Genomic DNA, 25,198 nt, shown 5'->3' on the forward strand with positions numbered 1-25,198 from the left:
ACGGGGTTTAAGCATTCAAATAATATAGTTCAATGATTTTCATTGAATCTTTCTAAATTTAGAACTGGTTGTAGGCATGCTGATTCGAAAGAGAGCATTGCAGTTTAATACTGTTGTAAGTGGCGACACCATGAATAACATTGAATAAATCATTCGTTTGATATTTGACGTGACGGTGCTGCTGCAAGCGTAGACTGCGTGTGTGAATTGGTGGAGACGGTGACCGAACGTGGACGTTCTTTTCCGTAACGTTCTATATGAATCGCACATTAAAGTGCGATTCACCTACAACATCCACGTCACGTCACGTTGCGTCAATTATTTTCCCATGGAATTCTTATGGAAGCATTCACATACACCCGCAACAGCAAGTCGAAGTTTCCGTTGCCGGTGTATGTGAATGTTTTCATAAAGCGGACCTTACACGGTCAATATGATGACATTTGAGAGCATAATGACAGCTGAACACAGCCGACGACGCAGAAATCCGGATTTTCTGATTTTCGAGCATCAATATCGTGACATTTCATATAAATGAATGATGTTGACGTTTTATCTCTCGGACTTTTATCTCTCACACTGAGTTGCCAGATTTACCAGATTTGAAAGCGTGCCTGTAAATTTGCAGACATTTCGTTTTTGTTAGTATTTTAATACGATTGCAATTGAATTTTATAAACATAAGAAATTCTAGGAAACATAAATGTTATTTTTAATAGCAAAATACGGTACTTTTCGCAATAAAAATCAAAACCTCAAAGTAAAATGACAATGTGATGTTGAGAGAGTGGATAAAATTTAACAGCGTTTTACGAGTTTTTTAATGTTCTGAATTCGGTTATTTTTAGCGCTAGCAAGCGGGGCAACCGTTTTAGTCTAAGTTGTGTGTTTCTTCACATTCCGTTATGAAATTTGGGGAATGGGAAGATGTAGGAAAATCACTAGCAGGAAAAAAACTGGCGTTAATTTAGAGTATAGGGTGAATATGATCTGTAAATTATTTATGAGGGGCTCAAAAGGAAAGGGGTGTGAGTGACTTGATCGATTTTATTTTCATCAACTTTTTCTTTCGTGAATAACTCATCTGCTCGGAATGTGTTTGCAGTTAAGTTATAATCAAAGTGACCAGAGTCGATGAAGAGAAACTCGAACATGTCACTTACACCCCTTTCCTTCTGAGCCCCTCATATAATCTTATTCATAAAATAAAAACATTTGCTTGCAGACAATATTGCATATATTCTCGCAAACTAAAAAAACTGGCATCTCTGAAATTGAAAGGAACAGCCTGTATTCGTGAAGTGAATATTATGGTGTGTTTTTGAGTAATAAAAATGAATTTTAAAGTGTAAATTATGAATTAAAATTAACTTTTCAGAACCGAATGAGTATCCTATGCGAATGTAAATCACTTTTATTCTGCAAGTGGTGAGAAAATACTCTACGAAAATTGTGTCTGAAATTAATTTTATATTATAATAATAAGTTTTAGTAGAAATATCGATAAATTTAGAGGAAAGAAATTATGTTTGGGTTATGACTACGTGCTTCAAGTAATTAAATAATGCCAAGTAGAAATTTTCATTCAAATTATACCAATTTAAAATTGCCTTTGAGCCTTCTAATCTGATGGTAAATACTTTGGATCCCAAACTCGAATGTCGCCACTAGTCATCGCGGATATTTTCGTTGTCCGGGTTGATGGCGATATTGATCGTGTAAGGTGGCAACATATTGATTGAAGTTAGATCGAAACGAAAAGCCTGGCTGTCACTATTTTGAAGACTCATATTGTCAATAATTATGATCGTGTAAGGTGCCCATAAGAATTGCATGGGAGAATAATTGACGTAACGTGACGTGACGTGACTTGCACGTGACGTGGATGTTGTATGTGAATCGCACTTAATGATTTGCAACGTTAAGTGTCTTATTGAAATAAAATAGAGTTAACAAACCATGCACGAATGTGCCGCGATTTTTTGTTTACAGGAAACTTTAAAGATGGCGGTTTCAGCGAATTGGCCCACCATGCTCTAGAACCATGGTTGCAAGCTGCAACAGCGTTGTGTGTCTTCAGCGACGTTCGAGGTTAGTTGAAAATCGAAATCGCACTTTAGGAAAACTGTGAACAATGGCAAACGGAATATCCCCTACTTTGACTAGTAAGTAGTACTACTTATTAAATTGCAGATAACAATCTTCGTATATTAATGAAAGGTTGTTAGTATTATGAACAATGCACGCATCCTGAATTGGATGACTGGAGAAATATCTAACGAGTCTGGCAAATATGGAAGCTGTTGACGTCATTGTTTTCCTCTTAATTTCATGAGCCGGAATTTTAGTGTTTACATTTCTTTCTAGTTCGTTCCTCCACTGGAGTCGAGGTATGGAAATCTGGCGGCTTCAAAGAGCCGTATGTTCCGGACTCTACATTTGCTCGGGAAGAAAGCAAATTGTGTCGTGCTATTGTTTATAGTCCTAATGGTCGATTTCTAGCGTGGGCCAACGGCACCACGGTTCAGATCTGCTCGGCATCCAACTGGAAAGTTGTGCACAAATTACCGCGGCCCAAAGCTTTTTACCTCAAGTTCTCACCTCGCAGTACATATTTAATGACGTGGGAAATCTACACGGAGAATCCGAAGGATGAAGTAAAAGAAAAGCCCAATTTGTTCCTGTATGACGTGACTAGCGGTCGAGAAATGTTTTCCATTATACAGAAACGCCATGCTGATTGGGAAATGCATTGGGCCGCCGATGAGAGTCTCTTTGCTGTTATGGTCGGCGGTGAGATACTCTTTTATGAGGTTAAAGCAGATACGAATTTTCCAACCAAACCCTCGAAACGATTAGGCGGAGTGCGAAATGGAGGTGTTTCTGTATCGCCTGGCCAAAGCCCGCCGTTTGTTGCATTTTACGTACCAGGCACGAAGGGCGCACCTTCAATGTGTCGATTGTTCCGCTATCCTAATCTAGAAGCCAATCAGCCTATTGCTTCGAAGAGCTTCTTCCAGGTAATGCTCTAATGTTTTAATCGAAAATGCTTGAAATTTATGAATATAAATTGCAGGCCGACAAAGTTGAAATGATGTGGAATCAGAAGGGAAATGGTATATTGCTATTGACTAGTACCGACGTGGATCAGACAGGTGTGTCTTATTATGGAAAGCAGGCGCTTCACTTCATGACTACCAAAGGGGATTCTTACGCCGTTCAACTGAATACTGAGGGATCGATCCATGCCGTGTCGTGGAGCCCACGATCAACTGAATTTTGCGTTGTGTACGGCTTTATGCCTTCTAAAGCAACCTTGTTCAATCTTAAGTGTGACGCTGTCTTCGATTTTGGAACCGGAAATCGAAATTCGATCTACTACAACGAACATGGCAATTTGTTGGTGTTTGGTGGCTTCGGAAACTTGCCTGGTTATATCGAGGTATGGGATATGAACCAGAAAAAACTAATAACCGAACACAAGGCACCTGACACAACATTGCTCGAATGGAGTCCAGCTGGAGATATATTTTTAACGGCTACTACAGCTCCTAGACTGCGGATGTCTAATGGTTTCAAAATTTGGCACCACACAGGAGCACTGCTGCATGAAACTCAGTGGCCTGAGAAGCAAGAGTTACTGGAAGTGATTTGGCAGAAATACGCTCCTGGGACATTTAAAGAAAACACTATTATCAACGAAAAAATTGTAGGAATTGCTTCCAAAACACCACAGGCCAGTAAACAGAAATACGTTCCACCAGGAATGAGAAATAACGTAAGCATCACAGGAGGAGAATCTTCCATCCCAGCCGCTAGAGCTCCAATTCCTGGTTTACCCCCTGGGTATCGTTCGGCAGCACAACAAGTCAAGGACAAGAAGCAGAAAAATAAAAATAAATCGAAAGATTCAGTTGCCAATTCGGCAAATAATACGTCTAGTAATCTCCCAGTACAAAATAATCGTCCGACATCCGCTGTAGTTAACAACACAAGTGGAGGACAGGAGAAGAAAAACCGACCAAAAACAGCTCCAAATCCAAATCCAGAAACTCCGAATGGAAAAACAACTGATACAACACCAAAACGACCACCGCAATCCAGCGGAGACCCGGAGAAGGACAAAAAAATAAAAAGTATCAACAAAAAGTTGAAGGACATCAAACTGTTGAAGGAAAAGAACGAACGCGGCGAGAAGCTTGAACAAACACAAATTATCAAGATGAATTCGGAAGCCGAATTAGTAAAAGAATTGAAGGCCCTTAAAGCGTCATAAATTCCTATCAGTAATGACCATAATATATGCCTTTAATTTTTCTTATTTTTTCGAAACAATTTTTTACTCGCGAAGATTTCATTCAGAATCGTCTCAAAGGATATATTTAGCATTGTGCAACCATTCAACGTTTTCGTAAATTTCCAGCATTAAATTTTACTTTTTATCAATCGGTTTCTAATTTGTAAATAGTGCTTCAACAATTATTGCCCGAACAATTTTTATTCTGGTGTTAAATTGATAGGCCTTCTTCAGTCACTTTTTTAGAATATAAAAAAGCAAATTCAGATTTTGTATGTGCTATTAATTAGCCTAATGGAACAATAGCAGCAAACAAAGGCTACAAAAAAAACTAGCGAGAAGCTGAATGAAGAACATTAAAAGTTGGAGTATGCAATAGTGGGTAAATTTGATCAATAAAAAATATTGACCATTTGGTTTCTACATCTCTTATTATCACAAGTACACAACAATTTTTCTTTTCATTACATTCCAGCATTTTGTAACATTAGCAAATGGAGAGCTTTTAATAACCACATTGTTTTCGGAATTTATATAGCCCATGAACATTTTGGTGTTTCCTGTTCAAAACTCAGCAATAGTACAATTTTACATATGATTTGTTATTCCCATTTAGATTTTCGTTTTACAAACAACTCCTTGCCGTCTTCTTGAATTGCGGAATAATAGCCAAGTCCTTCGTATTTGGATCGCATATACGTAATGTATCCAAAGGTTATTCCAATAGCCACTAACCCGATTCCCATGATTATTGCGTTCTGAAAAATCGGAAACCAAAAAAAATAAGTATTCGAATTAACTTTAAGTGGAATCAAAATTACCGGTTTTGCGTATAGCTCGAAATTGATGGCACGAAAAACATTTGTGGAACGCATCGAACGAATTCCCTCGCCAGGAGTCGTTTTGCCTTGTTCGGCTGATTTTTGCTTATTTTCTGCCATCTGGTATGCTTTATGCGGGAGTCTAAATGACTAGAATATCAACTTGTTAATTGTTGATGATTACATAGATTGAATAACTTGATGTTGATTTGACCAGGTACGAAGGGTTCGAAGAGAAATAGCGTAAATAAAAACAAACAATCATGCGTTGAAGTTTTGAACCAAGGAAGAAGAAGTATATTCTAAGGTGGGCCACTTGCTAAAAGCCAGGGGTTAAACATCAATTGAATATAGGCTACCCAAAGTCAAAATCAATATGGCGTCATTTGTTTACCAACATACCATTTGCGGGGATTGAAATCGTTGAAATCGCGGAAATTGCGCGGCATTATTTCTAACTGCATAAGCGATTTTCAAATTTAGGTTTCACATGGAGGTGTTTAGATTCAACATGGAGTTTAAAGTTAACCACTATTTAACTATAAAACCGGACCGTGTTGTAAACAGCAGTTATTGTCAGAACCAAAATGTCAGTAAACCGCAGCAATATTGGGTACATTGGCAATATGAGGGATTTGACGTTTTAGTCATACCCCTGCTAAAAGCACTCTTCAGCCATCTTGGAAGTCTACTGTGTTTTGTTAGTAAACAAAACACAATACGCTAGTGCCGAAGCTCGCTCCTGATCAGTCTGTCTCTTTCACGCTTCAAGCGAATAATTCCCCTTCTACTTTCTTCCGTACTGTTTTCATATACCGCTCCACTAACCAACTTAGTGACGAAACGGCCTCACCTTAGGATATACTTCTAGGCGCCTTGGGATATACTTCTAGGGAAGGCGTTTATATCAATGTATAACAGGTGAAGCAACATCATCACTTCAATAAGAAGGGGATTACGGTTTGTAGAGCGGGGGTTGCAGCCGGGTGCTATGATTGATGCTAGGATCGTTAGCAAAATCTCAAGCAGAACTGTCAGTGGGATACCCAATTCATATGAAAACAAGGGGAAAATGTCAGTGGGATACCCGATATGTTGGCTCCTGTCAGTTCAATGGGGGTTCTCTAAAGACGTCACCCGGCTGGGGGGTTGTTTGTTTTGTTATTGCTAGGATACGCCATTTTTGCATTTCCACATGCGAGAGTAGTGGAAGTGAGAATGCAATTCTACAAACTCATCCAGTCTTTTTCACATAAATTCTCGAAATCCGAACATAGTAGGCATCGTTCGAATAAGAATCGTAGCAGTTTGTAGGGGCCGCCGGCAGCGTTCGGATGCTGTTTGTAAACAATACCGACAGCAATTCCAATATGGCTGAAAGTGCATTTCATATGATTGTTTCACCTGGTATATATAGAGGCGCCTTGTTTTTGAACAAAAAACAAATAAATTGTCAAATATTGCCCCTTTAGAAACAAAGTTACACGAACTGTCACTCATTAAAAAAAAAGTCACAGGAGGGTTGTGTCCGAGACACGACCGCATAGTTGACGCAGGATTCCGTTAGACTATCTGTTGATTTTGGATATGTTGAAGAATTACATCGTTAAACTCTTTGATAATGATTTGGTGGCTCTGAAAAAGGCAGTTTTATTTGGTTGTTGGGTATTGTTTGTTCACTCCACCAATGTTTACCGAGTGAAGTATGGAAGAAGTATGGTAAACAGTCGTTGAGCGGTGCATATCAGATAGAAGATGCCGAAGTTGAATGACATATGATGAAAACCGCTCTCTTTGACCCTAGACGAGATGCCTCCTGTATTATGTATGGATGAAATAAAGCAAAAAAACTCACCAATGTAATATAAGAAAATTCCTAACACCGAACACAATTATCAATTTTTCTCATCAGTAAAAACATGTTACTTTAATTTAGAGAAAACATATTTGAAATGGAAAAGATAATTTTGTTTTATAATTTTTACTTTCTGAGTATTTATTCAACCCAATGCGAATTTTAATTGGACTAAAATACCTAATACTATATGTAGAGCATATGGGAAATCACTTTTCCGAATATTTCTTCATTTTTCCAATTTTTTTCCTTGGGTGAAAATGAACGCAACAAAAAAGACAACTTAAACCGAACGACCCGTTCTCGAGCGGGTACACACGTTGGTTTTTATTTATGGAAATTGAAATGAATCGTTTCATATATCAAGTCATTTTTAACACAACTGCTACCATATACAATTTTACAATTACTCTTGTGCTAAATTTTTCACAATACACGATCGGTCACTGATATGAAATTTCACGAAGCAACCAACATTAAAATTACAAATTTAAATTTTATTTGCTAAAATTCATTTTATCACTCACCCTACTTGCAATATAAAAATACTCTCGAATGCCGATCTCCCTAGGGCACCTGGGTTTCGATGTCTCTATTAGGGAACACATTTCGGTGGGAACGAAAGCTACCCCTACTTTTATGTATTTGCAATACTGATTTCCCCCAGACAGCTTGGTTTTGATGTCTCTGTTAGGGAACCGCCGCATGTATCGTCAATTTCGACCAACTAGAAGTGGATATTTCTGTTAGGATAGGGGTTGAGATTTTTGAATTGTTCGATAGTTAGTTTCATGACATATATTATTTTATTCAATATAAAAAATTGTTATGGAGTGCCCAAATCGATTGACGCAAAAATATCATCAATCCATCATGAAATGACTGAGCAATAAGCGTTTGAAATTGGACAATTTTCGCGATGTGCTCGATTTTAGATTTTCAATTTGTACCCCAATATGTTCCCGAAAGACGTAATCCTACGTCAATAATATGTAATTTACATTCAGTGTCAGTGTGAAAAGAGATAAAAAATCAGTTTGGATGTAAAGTGAACGTGTTTTGCTGTGTTCTCGACATGACAATTTCATTACGGTGTTGATAGCCATGGAGAAAATAAAAATATTATTCCATTGAGTATTTAGTGGATCTTGCGTCCAGCGTAGTAATGTTTTTTACGTTGCATAACGTAATTTCATACCTTATATTTCGAGAGAAATATTTTTCATCCGTGTAATAACAAGTGAGCATCGGCAGCTGCTATCGTTAAATCTTGGAGTGCAAGAAAAAAAGGAAAGAAAAGAAAATGTCGACCAGCGAGATTGAAGAATTCGTAAATGGTGCACTTATTTCTTGGGTGAGTTTTTGTTCTGTTTCTCATTTTAAAACATCAATTGATCCTCAAAGTTTTTGATATGTTCAGTAAGATTGAATATATGCAATCTTTAATCGTTATACGGAAGTAGTTACAGTTTACATAAATTTCACAGTCCGGAAATGTTATATTTAGTATATTTGTGATTTCCTAGATTCCTTTAATTTTTGGGAAGATAATACCCGTAAAATTTTTACCTTTTTACATTTTTACTGTTATCTTAAAGCCAGCTATAATTGTTGATGTTTTTCACATTTTTGACGAATCACTTTCAATATGCGAAACCATATGCAAACATGAAGCATATACAATTTTTCTTCAAATGCTGATGCATTGTCTTATTCTACAGGTTGAGTCGTGTCTCCCACGCCACGAAATAATTGCTGGATACGCTTCTCTATTGGATGGAACAATTTTGCATAGCGTGTATCTTCAAATTGATCCCGAACCACAGTACCTTCCAGTGAATGTAAAAAGTACAGATAGTCATACGCTAATTAACGCTCGGTCGCGCAGTTTTGATGCAATCGTTAGAAATTTGCGAAATCTCTACAATGAAGAACTTGGACAGACTATATTGGCTCTACCTGATTGCTCAATGCTGTGCCAATCGCCAGAATCAAGAGCCGGGCTAGAGCAGATGAAGTTGCTTATAACATTACTTCTAGGTGCTGCAGTACAGTGCCCAAATAAAGAAATATTCATAGCTCGTATCAAAGAGTTGGATGTAAATACCCAGCATGCGATTGTTGAAATCATTAAACAAGTTACCGATAGCCAAACATTGGTTTTGACACAAGAAGCTATGGACCATCTTCCGGAGGAAGCATGTAAACACATCCTTCGACTCGCAAAAGAACGTGATCAATATCATAGCAAATGGATGTCATCGGTGATGTCGGATGTTGACACAATGAACAGTTCAAGTTCAAAATCAAGCCTACACAATTCCTCCTCATCGGGGACAAGTTCAGCAAATACACCGTTGACATCTTCTGAGAATAACCATTTAGCTGTGGAACTAGCTGATTATAAATCGAAACTGCGAAAGTTGCGTCAAGAGCTGGAAGAAAAATCTGAAGTGCTAATGGAAGTCAAAGAAGAGCTCGACCATAAATGTAGCCAATATGAGAAACTGAGGATAGAAAGTCAAGATTGGTACTCCGAAGCAAGGCGAGCTGCCGCGTATAGAGATGAAGTGGACGTATTGCGAGAGCGCGGAGAACGAGCCGATCGTCTCGAGATAGAAGTCCAGAAACTTAGGGAAAAGTTATCTGACGCGGAATTCTATCGAACGAGAGTAGAAGAACTGCGGGAAGATAATCGAATGTTGCTGGAAACAAAGTGAGTAACCATTATTAACCCTTTCGTTACGAGCGTCGTCTATAGACGACATCTGCGCGACGTCCTGTGTGTACGAGTGTCGTCTATAAACGACATCCACGCGACGAGCTGTGTGTACGAGCGTCGTCTTTAGACGACATGAAATTCATACTGCTCTTCGATCATACTAGCGCGATGTGCATACTTTTCGGCGCAGTGCTCCGTACAGGCGTAGCACTTCAGCGGAGCACACTGTCGTAGTGAAAGGGTTAATGCCAATGTCGTAGTAATGTTAATTTTTTTTAATCATTATAGGGAAATGTTGGAAGAACAGTTGCTTCGTTCTAGAAAACGAAGTGATCAAGTGATGATACTCGAAACAGAAATAATAAAATTTAAACAGATGATGAACGATATGTCACTGGAACGTGATGTAGATAAAAGTAAACTACAAGACCTACTTGAGGAAAACGTGCAGTTGCAGTTGGCGACCAAGAACCTGATGGCAGGAACAGAAGCAGCCATTAATCAAAATCAGTCAGATACCGAGGAAGACATACCATCCAATGACAACAGTTTATCAGAACAGCTTACTACCAACGCACAGGTATTGTTAATATGTTGCTCATGTGTTATTTTTTATAAATGATGTAGCTACACGCATGTGAGAAGGATAACGTTTCACAATAACATTGATATTTTCTAGTCTCGTGCACTCAAATTGGAACTGGAAAATCGGCGCTTATTGGCAGCACTTGATGGTTTGAAAGAAACCTCTTTTCATGAATCTTCTAACAAAATATTGGATCTAGAGAAAGATAAGAAGAAAATATCTTTGCGCTTAGAACAAATGCAAGACAACTGTAATCGACTTGTGCAGCAAAATAGCGAGCTTGAAAATGTCTTCAAGAACGCACTGGAAGAAAACAAAAAACTACAGGACACATTAGATTCCAAACAACAAATCATAGATAAACAGTCCCACGATCGGGAGCTCGATAGAATACGGTACATAGATTTGGAGAAGCAACTCGAAAGTCTTAGCAAGGATAAGCAAAGAGTTCAGAATCTTTGCGATAGCATACAACGAAGAACGGTCGATTTGGAACGCTCTATCGAGAGCAGGACGAAAGAGGTGCGTTTGTTAAACGAAAGATGCGTTGAGTTCGATACGATGAAGAAACAGCTTTATGAAGCCAACGCAAAATTGACTCTTCTTGAAAAGGAAAATATCAGCTATGGCAAAGATTTGATAAAATACAAGGAGATATTGGAGCAAAAAGATGTTGAGCTGGATGAAACTATTATTAAACTAGAATACAAAGAAAAGGAAATTGGACAGTTTGTCAAACGACTTGAAGAAACTGCTTTGATAGAGATTAAATTACAAGAGCTGGAAAAGTTAAACCACGAATTAATGTCGCAGCAGAAAATTCAGGATGAAACCATTTCAACACTCAAGAAAGATTTATATGATGGAACATTAGCAACAAAGAAAGTCAAGCAAAATCTTGAAAGACTTGGTTTGAATGAGTCGGATATGGAAAAGACCGAAATGAATGTGGAAGTGTTCGTGGAAAAATTATGCAAAAATCCCGAATCATTCAAAACCGTTCGTGAGATTGTACTTAATGTTGGCAAAGAAATAACAAAATCTGCAGATATTTGTGTTTTATGTCACAAACACGAGATCTACACAGTTGAGAAAGACATCGAATTCTCAAACTGCGATGAGCCAGCGATGCCTAGTGAGCTAGAGCTAAAGTTAGATCAACTGAAGGCTGACAATATCGCTCTTCTAACTTCAAATGAATCTCTACAGGCTGAAAATGCTCGTCAAAAGGTGGAAGTGGCTACATTAGGATCTCAAATAACATCTCTTAATACACAACACGTCGCTCTACAACTAGCCAATTCTCAATTAGCTGCTGAAAAAGATATGTTTGTAAAACAGTTAGAAGCCAAGAAGCAAGCGTACGAATCACTTCAACATGACCAAATTACGCTTCAATGCCTCCACGAGCAACTAAGTAGTGAATATGAGTCTCTCAATAATGAGAAAGAAATACTTAAAAATTCTATCCGTGATCTCAAAACGGATAACAGAGATCTGAAGGAGCACGCACTTATTCTTGAAAAACAGTTGGAAAATTACAAGCTAGAATTAACATCTATGAAAGATGGAATTACCAATCTCACAAATCTGCGAGCAGAGCACTCAAAACTGAAAGACGACTTCAGGTGTTTATTTACAACTAGTGAACGCTTGAAGCAAGAGTACAAGAATAGACAGGAACAATACCGCGCATATCGATCGGAGAATAGCAGACTCAAATTACAGAACACTGAGTTGAGTGGGGAATTGAATAATAAGGTGGAGCAGATTACGAATCTCGAGATTGAATATACCAAGATGCACCAAAGATGCGAGGTAAGTTTGCGGATTATTCAGTCGTCAGTAACGTACTGATACACTGATATTTCTATTGATTCTACTAGATGCTGCTTCAGATGAATTCTACCTTGGACGTAGACAGACGTACATTGATGGACCACGTTTCACAGATTTTGGCACAATATCATGAACTGCTGGCGCATTCATTGGAGGACAAGCAACATTATCACGACGAAGAAAAGACTTTCACTGACCGAGTAAACAATTTACATCGTCAAAAAGAGAAGTTGGAAGAAAAAATCATGGAACACTATCGAAAACTGGATAGCTGTTCGCCTAAAAAGTAATCTGTAACTATTTTGATACAAAATAAGTGCTTATTTCATGTCCTCATCTTTAGAAAACCATTTGGATTGAATTTTGTGAAAAAAGTTCGTAAAGCTGGATCTGAACTGATGAATCGTGTACCGAATCGGGTAAGTAAACTAATAAAAAATGGTCCTATTCATAAACACTATTGCACAGGATACATTCTAGAATCGTCGTTCTTGGGTCGATGAGTCCCGGCTTACCCAATCTCAATTCACACTTGGCTCCGAATCTGGTGGAAACGAATCGGATAATAGCATAGAAGAACCCAATTCGGTCGCTTCTGATACAAATTTGTTGCAAAGAAATTCGGTTCTCAGGCAGAGTTTACAACGAAAACCGAACAATGAAGCCTTAAATACAAGTCTTCTGAGGGGTGGCATTCGGAGCAGTTTACAGGCCTCCCGTCGAGACGGAACAACACAGGCTCATAGAAATAGTTTTCCGGGGTAAGTTCCCATTTGCGATCGATTTAAAACGTAAAAGGTAATGTCATATTTTATAGATTTGATAGTGCGACAGATAATCTGAACCTTGGAATAGCCGGAACCCGACGAACCGTGTATTTGATGGATGAGAAAGGTGCGAATGCAGCTAATTCCGGCTCGAGCACACCAACCGGTGTTGTTGGTTTGTCCAGCTCCTCTCCTCCTGTCTCGTTATCTTGTTCTCCCCAACCTTCCGGCACGAGCACGGCACAACCTCAAACGGCATCAAATAATCAGCATAACCATTCTTCCACCACTACTAATGACACGCTCCTTCTCCTGAATCGAGTCTCTACCACAACAACTCTGAAAACAACCGAAAGTAGCACTGTGCCGCAGACAATGGTTGTCAATCCAAATCCTTCTGGTAGTCCAACATTGGCTAGTGCAACAACGGATGCTGACGCAAATAAAAAGGATGCAAGCGTTAAAAAGGTAAAAAATCGAGAGGGTGCTATTTGGTATGAATATGGGTGTGTTTGATAAAAATCCGAAAAAAATATGAAAGCAAACTTGGGAGAAATTTTTGAGTAAACGAAAGTGCATTTAAAAACAGATAAGAAATGAATCTGACAAAATTGTTTCTATTACAATACGGACTGAAAACAAGTTGATAAGTAATTTAAAAACCATAGGTTAGGATCAATAGTATTAATGATGAATATCATTGTCTTAATTTGCACATTTCCCATTTACATCAGATAAAATGACCATAACGACAGTAATGAAACAACGAGTTTGTAAAACGAAAGTGATTATTTTTAAATAGCATGTTTCCTGTAACATTGTATCTATTAGGCTAAAGGTTATTATAATGTAACAATATTTTGTATTCGAAAACATAGCAAGTAGTTATGAGTTTAGTAGATTGAGGATTCAGCCTTTATCGTTGCTTTTCGTAATCAATACGTCGAAAATATGACAACAAAAGATTTGCGATTGTGATATAACCGTATAAATAATAAAACAGCAATTATAACTAAACATATTAATTTTGTGTAAGAATCTACGTTTTGATGAAATTACGAATACAGTTGATGTTTCGAAGCCTGTTATACAAGAATAAAAAATCATGAAATCAAAATATCGTTCTCATAAATATTGTATCAATCAATAGGTAGGTTATAAAATGACCTGCACGATATAACATACAAAAGGTAAAAGTTTTGTGCAGATTGAATAAAACAGTTTAATTTTGATGTCACTAACAACCCCAAAAACAATAAGCTCTAATAAACAATCTGTCCAATCCCAACATTTTTAGAATACATCTTGAAATATACTCTAAACATGACGCAAGAGTCGAACATTTGACTGAATTTCAAATGACATAATAAATCGTGAAAACATAAGGTAAAGCCCACGATGAGCTATTATGTCTCTAAACGGTAAGTTGGATTATTGTATTTTAGCGATATGTAGTTCGTGCTTAGTGCCTTAACAGTTGCACAATATGCATAATTTTGTATTTCTCGCATTCATTTTGTCCAATATACCAATCACTGGGCCTGATTCTCGAATACACTACGAATACACTTCACGGTGGAAACGGAATGAAACGCATTCGCGATGACAACGGTACGGTGTTGACATATGGATGCGAGATTAGTTTCCCACTAAATTTATCATTATAATATCAAATTATCTTCAGATTAAATTTTTGTATGAGATTATTATATCACATGAAGAAAACAAAGTTTTCCACGCACATTGAATACCAGTTTGATACGAAGAAGTTAATTTTCATTAATGATTTTTTATTTGAAAAGTGCTCATTCTGTCTGAAAACTCATCATTGGGCCTGATTCTCGAATACACTTCACGGTGGAAACAACATAAACGGCACGCCATTGAACTACGTTTTACGAGTTAGTGAAGTGTCGAAGATAATAATGAGTTCTCAGGCAGAATGAGCACTTTTCAAATAAAAAATCATTAATGAAAATTAACTTCTTCGTATCAAACTGGTATTCAATGTGAGTGGAAAACTTTGTTTTCTTCATGTGATATAATAATCTCATACAAAAATTTCATCTGAAGATAATTAGATATTATAATGATAAATTTAGTGGGAGACTAATCTCGCATCCAGATGTCGACACCGTACCGTTGTTATCGCGAATGCGTTTCATACCGTTTCCACCGTGAAGTGTATTCGTAGTGTATTCGAGAATCAGGCCCATTATCTTCGACACTTCACTTACTCGTAAGACGTAGCTCAATGGCGTGACGTTTATTTCGTTTCCACCGTGAAGTGTATTCGAGAATCAGGCCCACTATTTTACCGAGTCACGCGAAAAATTCAACCCTATTCTGTATTCCGACGGATTTTCGTTCAAAACCGTTATTTCATTCGAGTTATAATTACGCATTCCCTATTTCGAACCTTTTGTCCATTTATTGTTCGAAGAGAAACAGATCGAACGAAATGCAAATCAACTCGAACGGAATACAGAATGGAATTTTATTAAGTTGTTCGAAATATTTCGAATTGATCGAAATACTGAATAGGGGTGATTATCTGCCTGCCTTTCATTTTATATATCGGTGCTGAGTTTGCCAACACAACAGCTACAGCATTTGACTTCCATACAAGCGATTCTATGATGCAAGGAGGAACCGTTTGGATGCTAGGTTGTCTAGAGGAGCGGTGCATGAAAACATTGAAGGAGAAAGCAAAAGCGGTATTGTTCACTTGGAACGAGAGAAAATTGATTAAAAACCACTTACTCAATACGCAAGCGCCGTAGTTAATAATATTCACAAGCTATGCTAAAGCGCATTAATAGTTGTCCACAACCTTGATAGATAGCCGCAAAGTGGTTTTAACAAGTTGACCCACCTCGTATGTATTACGCATTGATTGAACGTAGTGCGATGAAACGTCAAGTGCTTATATTTATAAACAGAAATCTGTTCTAATTGCTTACTCAATTTCCAGAAGTGCGACGTGAAATCAAGCTTTATTAACTTACTAATAGAGCGGTACACTCCTTAATAGTGCGAAATATTTGTATTTTCAATATGAGCAGTAGCTACTACTTCGCAATAGTTGGTCATAATGACAATCCTATTTTCGAAATGGAATTTGTAAATGCCAATAAGGAAACTAAGGTTGGTATTAATTGTATATCGGCAATGTTATATAAAGCGTTTACACTAGTGATTTATTCACGTGATGAAATATGAGATTTATAGAAATCGCATGAACCGTTTACACTGTTCCTTCATGCAATTAGATGTTATGCTAAATGTACGACCAGTTTACATATTGGGTAGTTGTTCCAATAGTAGTGGTATAACGATATTTAGCGTTTTTTTACTTCAGAAAATGAAAATTGGAAGTTTCTACAATTATCAAATAATTTGTATTGATTTTGTGGAAATACATCTACGATTTGGTAAATTCTAAGGCTTCATGTATTCATTTATTTATAATCAAAACGATGATTTTCTTCCAAAATGTAATGCAACAGAGAAATCTCATAGCAAATCTTAAAAATTATCAATGTAAGCAGAATTTCTGTATCAAAAATCGTCGTAAAAAATATTGAACTATTTTACATAATATAATTGAAAAATCCACATGATGAAACTATAATATAGAAACGGGTTTATCGGCCCTAAGACCGAGCGCTTCTGAACGAGTACGATGCAGACTGAAGCGAAGGCAGCTAACACATCTCTTTCTGAAAAAACCGCCGCTCTGAAGAGAAAGAGGGCCTGATCACGAACGTCACTTCACGGTGAAAACAAAATGATTCGTATGCAAGATAATATAAACATCATTCCGTTTTCACCGTGAAGTGACGTTTGTGATCAGGCTCAGAGTGTGAAGAGATGGAGCAGCTTTCATCGAGAATCGCGTCAGTTCTTCAAGAAACTAAACGGAATCTGCTAGAACAAGAAAGGAGGCATCTTGACGAACAAACGCGGTGTGATCGAAAGGTGGAGGCAGCACTACGATGAACATCTGAACAGCGCGCAGACAGGAGACCAAGAGGGCGTTGAGGAGGACTACAACGGTGCAGTGAACAACGAAGAGAAACCGGTTGATAGGATGTACCGGTTGATAGGACCTGGGACACAGAACAGCTACCGGAGGAGTGGAAGGCCGGGGTAATCTTCCCTTTCTATAAAAAAGATGACAAGCTGGATTGTGGGAACTTCAATCACGATCCTGAATGGTGCCTACGAAGTTCTGTCACAGATCTGGTTTCGCCGTCTATCACCAGTAGTAAGTAGATTTGTGGGAAGATATCAGACCGGATTCGTACCCGGTTGTTCGGGGTAGACAAGATTTTTACACTGCGGCAGATCCTCCAAAAGTGCCGCGAGTATCAGGTCCTTACGCTACACGACAGTTATGGAGAATCATGGACGAACGCGGCTTTCCTCGAAAGCTGACAAGATTGATTCAGACAACGATAAACGGTGTGCGGTTCAGTGTGCGGATCTCAGGCGATCTGTCGGAATCGTTTGAGACTCACAGAGGGTTTCGACAAGGCGATGGGCCTTCTTGTCGGCTCTCCAACCTTGCGCAGGAAGGTGTTATGCGGAGAGCGGGCTTCAACATGCGGGCACGATTTTTTTCAACAAGCGTAGTCAGTTTATCTGCTTCGCCGATGACGTGGACATAATCGGAAGAATACATGCGACGGTAGCGAACCTGTATACCCGACTGAAACACGAAGCAGTGCTGATTGGGCTTGGGATCAATGCGTCTAAGACTAAATGCATGCCAGCAGGAGGGACTGATCACAACAGAATTCTGTGTTGTGATGGACGGCGACGAGCTCGAGGTGGTAGAGGAATTTGTCTATCTTGGCTCGTTGACAACAACTGACAACAACAGCCGTGAAATTCGACTCATACTGCCTTTCTACACATAGTTGTCCCATGTTACTTCTTGACAATTATCACTTTCCTTCATAAAACGATGTTTTTACGCCTAATCTTCTGGAAAAACTCGAAAACGTTATTGTTTGTTCCAAGCTTTTAAAATCAACATCAAGCTCAATTGTCCCATGTTGATATTCTAAGCATAACTGTCCCGCTATGTATTTTTTGTAGATCGACAATAAATGAATCGGTTCAAGTATAAGAATTTATGTCATGCTTTCAGCAGGGCTAAAGCACTCACTTTTGGGCTGGGAGAACGAACTTATTCTCAAACAAAACACGTGTACAACTTGCAAGCGAACGTTTAATAACAATTAGATTTATATTCTGCAGAGATGTTGTAGATCACTCCCTTCTTCATAAAACGATGTTTTTATGCATAATAATTCGAATAAAACACAAAAAACTTATTGTTTGTAAAAATTATTGTTCCCAGGTGATAATAATTTTTAAACTTATAATCAAGCTAGATTGATTCAATTGAGGGAAACTTTTCACATTTCATTAGACAATAGTTTACTGCTCCCAAAAACCCGGTGTATTAGTAAACTGAAATGCTTAAAGCTTCTTGTAGACAAATATGCTAGAAAACTTTGACTGCGTTTTTCTCAGATCCTGATTTTGGAACATGGGACAACTATGCGTAGAACGGCAGCGGTCAATGAATGTCGCGCCTACTATGGGATCCGCAAATTCTTCACGCTCAACAAACTCCTACCCTGTACGAAGAGTACCATGTACAAATCCATAATTCGACCAGTTGTTCTCTATGGCCACGAATCATGGACAATGCTCGAAGAGGACTCACAAGCACTTGGTATTTTCGAATGCCGAGTGCTCCGAACAATATTCGGTGTCGTACAGGAAAACGGAGTATGGAGAAGGAGAATGAACCATGAATAAGCGCAACTCTACGGCGAACCTAGCATCCACAAAGTCGCCAAGACTGGACGAGTGCGATGGGCAAGGCATGTTGTAAGATTGCAGGACAGCAGCCCTACAAAGATGGGGTTCGCATCGAATGCTGTAGGAACAAGGAGGAGAGGAGCCCAGCGAGCGAGGTGGTTGGACCAGGTGAAGCAGGATTTGGCAAGAATCGGTGCAGCTGAGAGTTGATGAACTGCAGCTAAGAACCGAATGCATTGGCGGAACAAAGTTGTAAATCAGATCCAATTTCTTCAAGGGATGTAGCATCACTGTAAATTGATTCAGCGGCCCTTTCCAGTAATAGAATTACTGTTCCAGTCAAGATTTGAGATCAGATTTTGATTTGTCGTTTTCGGCTGCAGGTGATAATAATGAACAGGAATGTCTAATAGTGTCTGGTGATGCTGACAAAAATAATACAAAGAAGCAAGCTGTCAGGTTTCATCTCAGACCTAAAGTAGCATTCATTTGGAACTGTTCAAGTTGCTGTTAATGCTTGTCTGGAAGCCAAATATTTGACACTTTTTGACAGAAGTAGTTGTATTTTTGAAATTTGTACAAACACTATTTTGTTTGCCGCCCTTCAATTATCAACAGTGGCAAACAATGTCAAACATCGAACTTGAAAAATTTCGATTGAAATATTTAAGGTAACTTAATCATGTACCGACAGGTTTGACAAACAGGTCGATAAAACATTTTAGGCATCCAATAAATGAATATTTGCTTGTCGCGTTTTGTGTCAAATATGTTTGATCAGTACAAGTTGATAAAATTTTGTCTGTCAAAAAGAGTCAAATATTTGGCTTCGGTCAAACAGTGTATGAGCACCCTTAGTGTGGTTTTGATTGTTGGCGCAAAGAAACCCCAATGTTCAAGAATTGATATGATAGAGGTCTGTATCTATAGCACCTTACCCCTCTCCAATGGAACGACACTGTATACAACTGATAGATGTCGATTGTAGGTTCGTCATTCTATCCACTGCTTGTTTTGAAAGAAATGCAATTTCATTGCTCGGATTTATTTCACCGTTATTGTCGATCCTCCATTACTATTACCAAAATTGATTCCAACAGTTTTCGAATAGTCGGAAAAAGTTGACGTCCAGCGGCGTGATTTGAGTGGAATTTGATGCAATACAAATGAGGATTGTTTTTTTCGTGCATAGCTGCATCGTTTCATATGAGACATGTGATTTATGTCCATCTAGATCTAGAAAGAGTATAATAGGAAACGATATTTTCCAAAAAAAAAAACATAATTGAGAAACAGGACAAATATTTCCCGGTTTATCCAACCTGATTTCGTTCTTGCAGCGGCCTAGCTTTCGAGCAATCTCTGTCTAATATCTTTTGGCATCCGGGATTTGTACGGGTATGGCATCAACGTTGGGGCTCACTGCCCGGCTGCGTTTCCATAAAACAGAGCAGTGTAATATTTTGGATCGGACATATTTAGGCCGGAACTAGCTACAACCATTACCTTTGTAGGTATTGAACGTACCGCTGTATCGTCCAAATTGAATATCTGTTCCGTGAATTTCAAAACACTGGATACCGCCTCTCCCTCGAAATACTCACAGATTTCGTGAAACCAGGTAATGATTTGTTGCTCGGAAACGGTCGCACGATGCTTTGGCAATACGCTTAGCACCCGTCTAGATATTCCTGGATGCCGTTTAACACTCCTGTACTCGCGCATTGGTCTGTCAGACCGAGAAATCAAAAATTCGTTTATTTCTCAGAAAATATCAACACTACGACTTTGCGATTCTCTCTAGCTTCGTTATTCGTCGTTCGTCATCGTTTAGCGTATCGCATGTGTTGGTACAAAGGGGGCGTGTGCCACTTTTTTAACACTTTCGGTCTGACACACCGACGCGAGTATAGGAGTAACTTTTTTGGACAAGTGCATTTTTTCATATTCTAGAATATTGTTGTATAAAATGTATAAATTCATGTTAGTGGCGTGGAATATTTATTGAATATAATACATAAGATCAATACCGGACTATTCTTATTTGATTTCAGTCCCTTTTGTAACTGGATTGAACGGATCCATATATTAACTATTCGTCGATATATTCGTTGTAAGATTCATACGCTCAGAAGTAAAATATAAATGTTTGATATTCGTATAGTTATTCGCCAAATATAATTGTCATACATATACACACTTGTGATAGAATTTCACTTGAGGAAGGATTGTAAACAGTAAACTATAAACTAATCGGTAGCTTATGGTAAATTTTAACTAATACTTTTTTATAATGGACAATATCGACAAGAAAACAAGAAAAAGAAAAGGAAGTTCCTAGAAATCCTTTTATATCATCCTTTTTATGCCCTATCTAGAAAAAGGCATTCATTCTTAGTTTACCAAGAAAACAGAGACAAAGAATATTAGAAATATGCAAACTTTATATTCCAGAACCATTATCATCTGATAATTATCTAGAAGGTCGTTATACATTCTTCTCTTCGATAAAAGATCCGAAAAACACGCAACAACTGCATGAAATGTAAAAAATATGTTTTTTTCGAGCATGCAGTTATGCTATGTTCTGATTATGTTACTCCAATGAAACCACAATCGATTAATACGTTTTTATGTTATTTTATAGCTCTTTATACATCCATGAATTATATTCAGTTGCTTACTTTTAATCAATAACAGTGAAAAATTCGAATTTCGTTATTTGTGTTGGAGTATCAAAAAATACTCTACTTTAAAGGAGGCAACATTGGATGACTATTAAAACATAATAAAGACGAAGAAAACATATTTTTTGGAGTTTTTTCATTCAATCATACCCTCTTCTTCAAATGAATGCCAATAAAGCCTGAAAAATACACAATGGCAACATTACAGAGAAGTTAAATTTTCGGTCTGTGACACCGTGCGCGAGTATACGTGTTATGATTTTGCACGCGAGTATAGGAGGGTTAATGAATACATTGATCCATTTACGACCAGGCATTCCGTTTTTGAATGGATTGGAATCAGCTGATTTTCCCACATAATGTGCTACGCTTGACACTAATCTCTTTGTGTTCACGGGAATCCAGTTTTTGCTTTAGCTAGTAGCCTTTCAACTAGTCGTGCTTCTTCAGTGGCATCGAGAAAGGTTGCTTTTCCAAGCCCTGGTCTGAAATACTTTCCTAAGACATTCCCGTGTAGTGTTGAAAACGGAATACCATGTAATTTGGCCGCATTTTGAACGGGACATCCGGTTTTCACCATTTCCACAGCGTCTGCTATTTTCGACCATGCGTTTCTGATCGGCGTTTGTTTTACTCGTCGTATTTCAAAGGAAATCTGTTGCGTGAAGTAAGAAACAAATAGAAATATGAGTATCTTTGTACTGGCCATGTTTATTTTGGTGATAACTGATCGAATTTGCAGTGAAAAGATGTGAACAAACTAATAACAGTGTACTTATATCATTCAGTTTTTTTTATTATTTTCCGAAAATTTAAGTCGTTTACACTTTGTTAATTGATAACAACTGTGAACAATGTGGTTAGCCACTTTGCTTTTTTACACATACAATTGTGTTTTCGTTATAAAATTTCATTAAAAAACAATCAAGTTTTATAATTTTTTAAATGAGTATTACAGGTCGGACTCGATTATCCGGAGTATTGATTTTTTTCACTCCGGATAATCGAATCCTTCGGAAAATCGATTCAAAGAAAAACGAATTTTCTCTCGGTAAACGTAATATAATTATGATTTCGCACTTATTTATTATACGGTTTTATCTAGCTTGGACCCGTTTGTATGTTTGGGACTTTGCAACTTTGTAACTCTGTCTGTAGCGCTGTACCACATTAATATAAATTTAACTCCCTTCCTGTTGACCGTTTGATCTGAAATTTGGAACACATCTTTATCTCTGGTGTTATTATAAAACTGCGTATTCCATGATCTGAAAAATCTAAGGTGGCGGCCGGTACAAAATGGCGAATTATGTACATATTTTTTCAAAATCCTATCAATATGGGTTTTCTCAAAACCCCATCAATATGGGTATCGAATGAAAGGGCTTGACTAATAGAACACAGTTATTTATGAAAAATTCAAATTGAAGATGGAGGTCGCTACAAAATGGCGGATTACATATTTTCTCAGAACCCTATCAATATGTATATCAAATGAAAGGGATTGACTAGTAGAACACATTCGTTATTTATTAAAAATGCAAATCCAAAAGATCATCAAGATCATGGATATCTATGTTTATAGGGTTGTGAAAAAAATACATATGGTGCCATCTTGTGGTGGCGGCCATTTTGGATTTGCATTTTTCATAAATAACTGCGTTGTATTAGTCAAGCCCTTCCATTTGATACTCATATTGGCTCTTCAATATGGAGTTATTATACAAATTATTCAAAATATCCGAAAATCAAAAATTAAATACTCCGGATAATCGAGTCCGACCTGTAGTACCAATTATGAACAATGTTGTTAGTCAACTTGCTTTTTTTTCATTTTCAATTGTGTTTTCGTTAAAAAATTCATTGAGTATTTTCACAGTTTATTAATGAAAATACAGTACTTGGTCGCTAACTGGACTGGAACGGCAATCCAGTTACCGAATTCTACTCGTTAACACGTTAAGCCCCATTTTTTTCATGCTACGCTTTCCATACAACCCGCATCAAGAGCATTTACACAATATCAGTGTCAACAAGACAATATCACAATATCATCAAGAGCATTTACACAATATAATTATCGTATCAAAACAAAATTGTCCGAAATTCGACTAAAAATTAGTCACATATCGTAAAATATCCGAAAACAAACCATGTTTATTTTTATTTCCTCACGCTCAACATTTGTTCCTAGGAACTGGCATGGGGATCAACGTGTTAACTGAACCGATTTGTCAAACGTCAAATAAAACTGAGGGTAAAACAAAATTGTGGTACAAATCGGGACTCTGGCAACCCTATCCCAACCAATGCAAATTTAGCGTAGGCAGCATAAAGCAGGGCTCGCGCTCAGGGGGCTCACGTATTGTTTACTGTTTGGAGTAAACTGTACTGATATATGTTAATATTTAATTACGTTGAATAGTTTCCTTTGATAAGCGATGTTTGGATACCCATCCGGAAGTATTCTTGGCGATTTGCAATTTAAATCACTGCTGTAGGCTCGCGCGGAGTACTTCATTTTTAATTTCAAGTTATGTTTTCTGTGCTCATAACTTTCTATGCTGGCTACAAAAAGAAGGAATCAAAGGACCCCCTGGCACAAATAGCGTTAGAAGTTTTTTTGACACGTTCGGTACAAATAGTGTTAATTTAACACTTAATTAAAACTTAATTTAACACTATTTGTACCAAAGGTGTCAAAATGTTAATGTTTTATTATCTCATTACGTATGTTTTAATCTTATTTTTTCAGAAAGAAGATCATCGACATCTTAATCAGTTCATAGCTCATGCTGCTCTCGATTTAATTGATGAGCACAAGTGGAAGACGAACAACACCTACCTAAAATCAATTGACAAATTTAACCAGTGGTTCGTTTCTGGCTTTGTTACCGCGTCGCATTTGCGCTTCATAATGGTGCACGATAACCGAAACGATGAAGGGATTAAGAGTTTTTTCAACGAAATGTATGAAATATATATTAAGCAATTGATGAATCCGTTTTATTCGCCAAACACACCCATTAAGTCAGCTATGTTTGAAAAAAAGGCTCAGCTCTATGGTCGAAAATTTCTTGGGTCATAAGTCATCGTAGCCATAATTAGGCATCGTACCTTATGTTAGTATTTCAGCATTCTATCATTTAACTACTAAATAAAACTATGTTTTCTTATCCACGATCGAACGGTGCTATAACTGGTTTGTTGTCCGAAAGAAATTTCTCCTGTTCTATTCTATAGAGTGTGGTATTCAATAAACGATAAAATGGGTGACATGATTCTGATCAAAATTATAGGATATACAACTGGAGGGAGTGAAGATTGAGCGGCTTTTCCGGGCTGTGCATTCGGTTGAATGAAAGTTAAAGGATGGCCGTATGCTCAAATGGTGAACGAGTATCTGCTCAAAGCGGCGGATGGCATTCATAAAAACGTTGTTATTTATAGCCACTCTCTAAATTGTTTGATGTTGATGAATAATTAATCAACTTGAAAATGTGGGAGAATATTCTTGGGGCATCGGAATAAACCAACCGTAGAAATAAGAATACAATTGGAAGATATCTTCGAAGCGAACGAAAATGAACACAAATTTTACATGACTATCGAATCGGACTTTTTTACAAGCTCATTCATTTCTACGGGCTAAGTTACATTGGTTTTAAGGAGTCAAATATTGTCAAGATACATTGGTTTTAAGGAGTCAAATATTGTTATTGTTATTGTTATGTAAACACATTTTTTCTTAACTCTTAGGTTGTGGTATGAGAAATCGAAAAC

The 25,198-nt window shown here is 37.6% G+C and overlaps 4 protein-coding genes across 5 annotated transcripts; 3 read left to right on the forward strand and 1 right to left on the reverse strand.

Moving 5' to 3' along the window:
• Window positions 1-2,007: 2,007 nt before the first annotated feature.
• Window positions 2,008-4,711, forward strand: LOC129778570 (eukaryotic translation initiation factor 2A). The gene is made up of 3 exons (XM_055785539.1): window positions 2,008-2,165; window positions 2,368-3,020; window positions 3,077-4,711. Exons 1-3 carry the CDS (start codon window positions 2,135-2,137, stop codon window positions 4,274-4,276), a joined length of 1,884 nt encoding a protein of 627 aa, XP_055641514.1. The 5' UTR covers window positions 2,008-2,134; the 3' UTR covers window positions 4,277-4,711.
• Window positions 4,710-5,375, reverse strand: LOC129778571 (small integral membrane protein 8). The gene is made up of 2 exons (XM_055785540.1): window positions 5,119-5,375; window positions 4,710-5,055 (listed from the first exon to the last, which is right to left on the reverse strand). The coding sequence occupies exons 1-2, from the start codon at window positions 5,236-5,238 to the stop codon at window positions 4,900-4,902; spliced, it is 276 nt and encodes a 91-aa protein (XP_055641515.1). The 5' UTR covers window positions 5,239-5,375; the 3' UTR covers window positions 4,710-4,899.
• A 2,621-nt stretch (window positions 5,376-7,996) lies between these two features.
• On the forward strand, window positions 7,997-14,160 carry LOC129778528 (protein Daple). Of its 2 annotated transcripts, XM_055785475.1 has the most exons (8): window positions 7,997-8,327; window positions 8,695-9,689; window positions 9,984-10,275; window positions 10,375-12,099; window positions 12,168-12,406; window positions 12,464-12,539; window positions 12,601-12,881; window positions 12,938-14,160. In XM_055785475.1, exons 1-8 carry the CDS (start codon window positions 8,277-8,279, stop codon window positions 13,401-13,403), a joined length of 4,125 nt encoding a protein of 1,374 aa, XP_055641450.1. In that variant the 5' UTR covers window positions 7,997-8,276; the 3' UTR covers window positions 13,404-14,160. The 2 variants fall into 2 exon arrangements, with proteins under 2 accessions (XP_055641450.1, XP_055641451.1); XM_055785476.1 differs by lacking the exon at window positions 12,938-14,160 and having other exon boundaries at window positions 12,589-12,716.
• A 1,641-nt stretch (window positions 14,161-15,801) lies between these two features.
• Window positions 15,802-24,597, forward strand: LOC129776552 (probable trafficking protein particle complex subunit 2). Its single transcript, XM_055782260.1, has 2 exons — window positions 15,802-16,034; window positions 24,171-24,597. Exons 1-2 carry the CDS (start codon window positions 15,945-15,947, stop codon window positions 24,501-24,503), a joined length of 423 nt encoding a protein of 140 aa, XP_055638235.1. The 5' UTR covers window positions 15,802-15,944; the 3' UTR covers window positions 24,504-24,597.
• The last annotated feature ends 601 nt before the right edge of the window (window positions 24,598-25,198 follow it).

Source organism: Toxorhynchites rutilus, chromosome 3, assembly GCF_029784135.1.
Source record: "Toxorhynchites rutilus septentrionalis strain SRP chromosome 3, ASM2978413v1, whole genome shotgun sequence".
NCBI classification, from domain to species: Eukaryota; Metazoa; Arthropoda; class Insecta; order Diptera; family Culicidae; genus Toxorhynchites; species Toxorhynchites rutilus.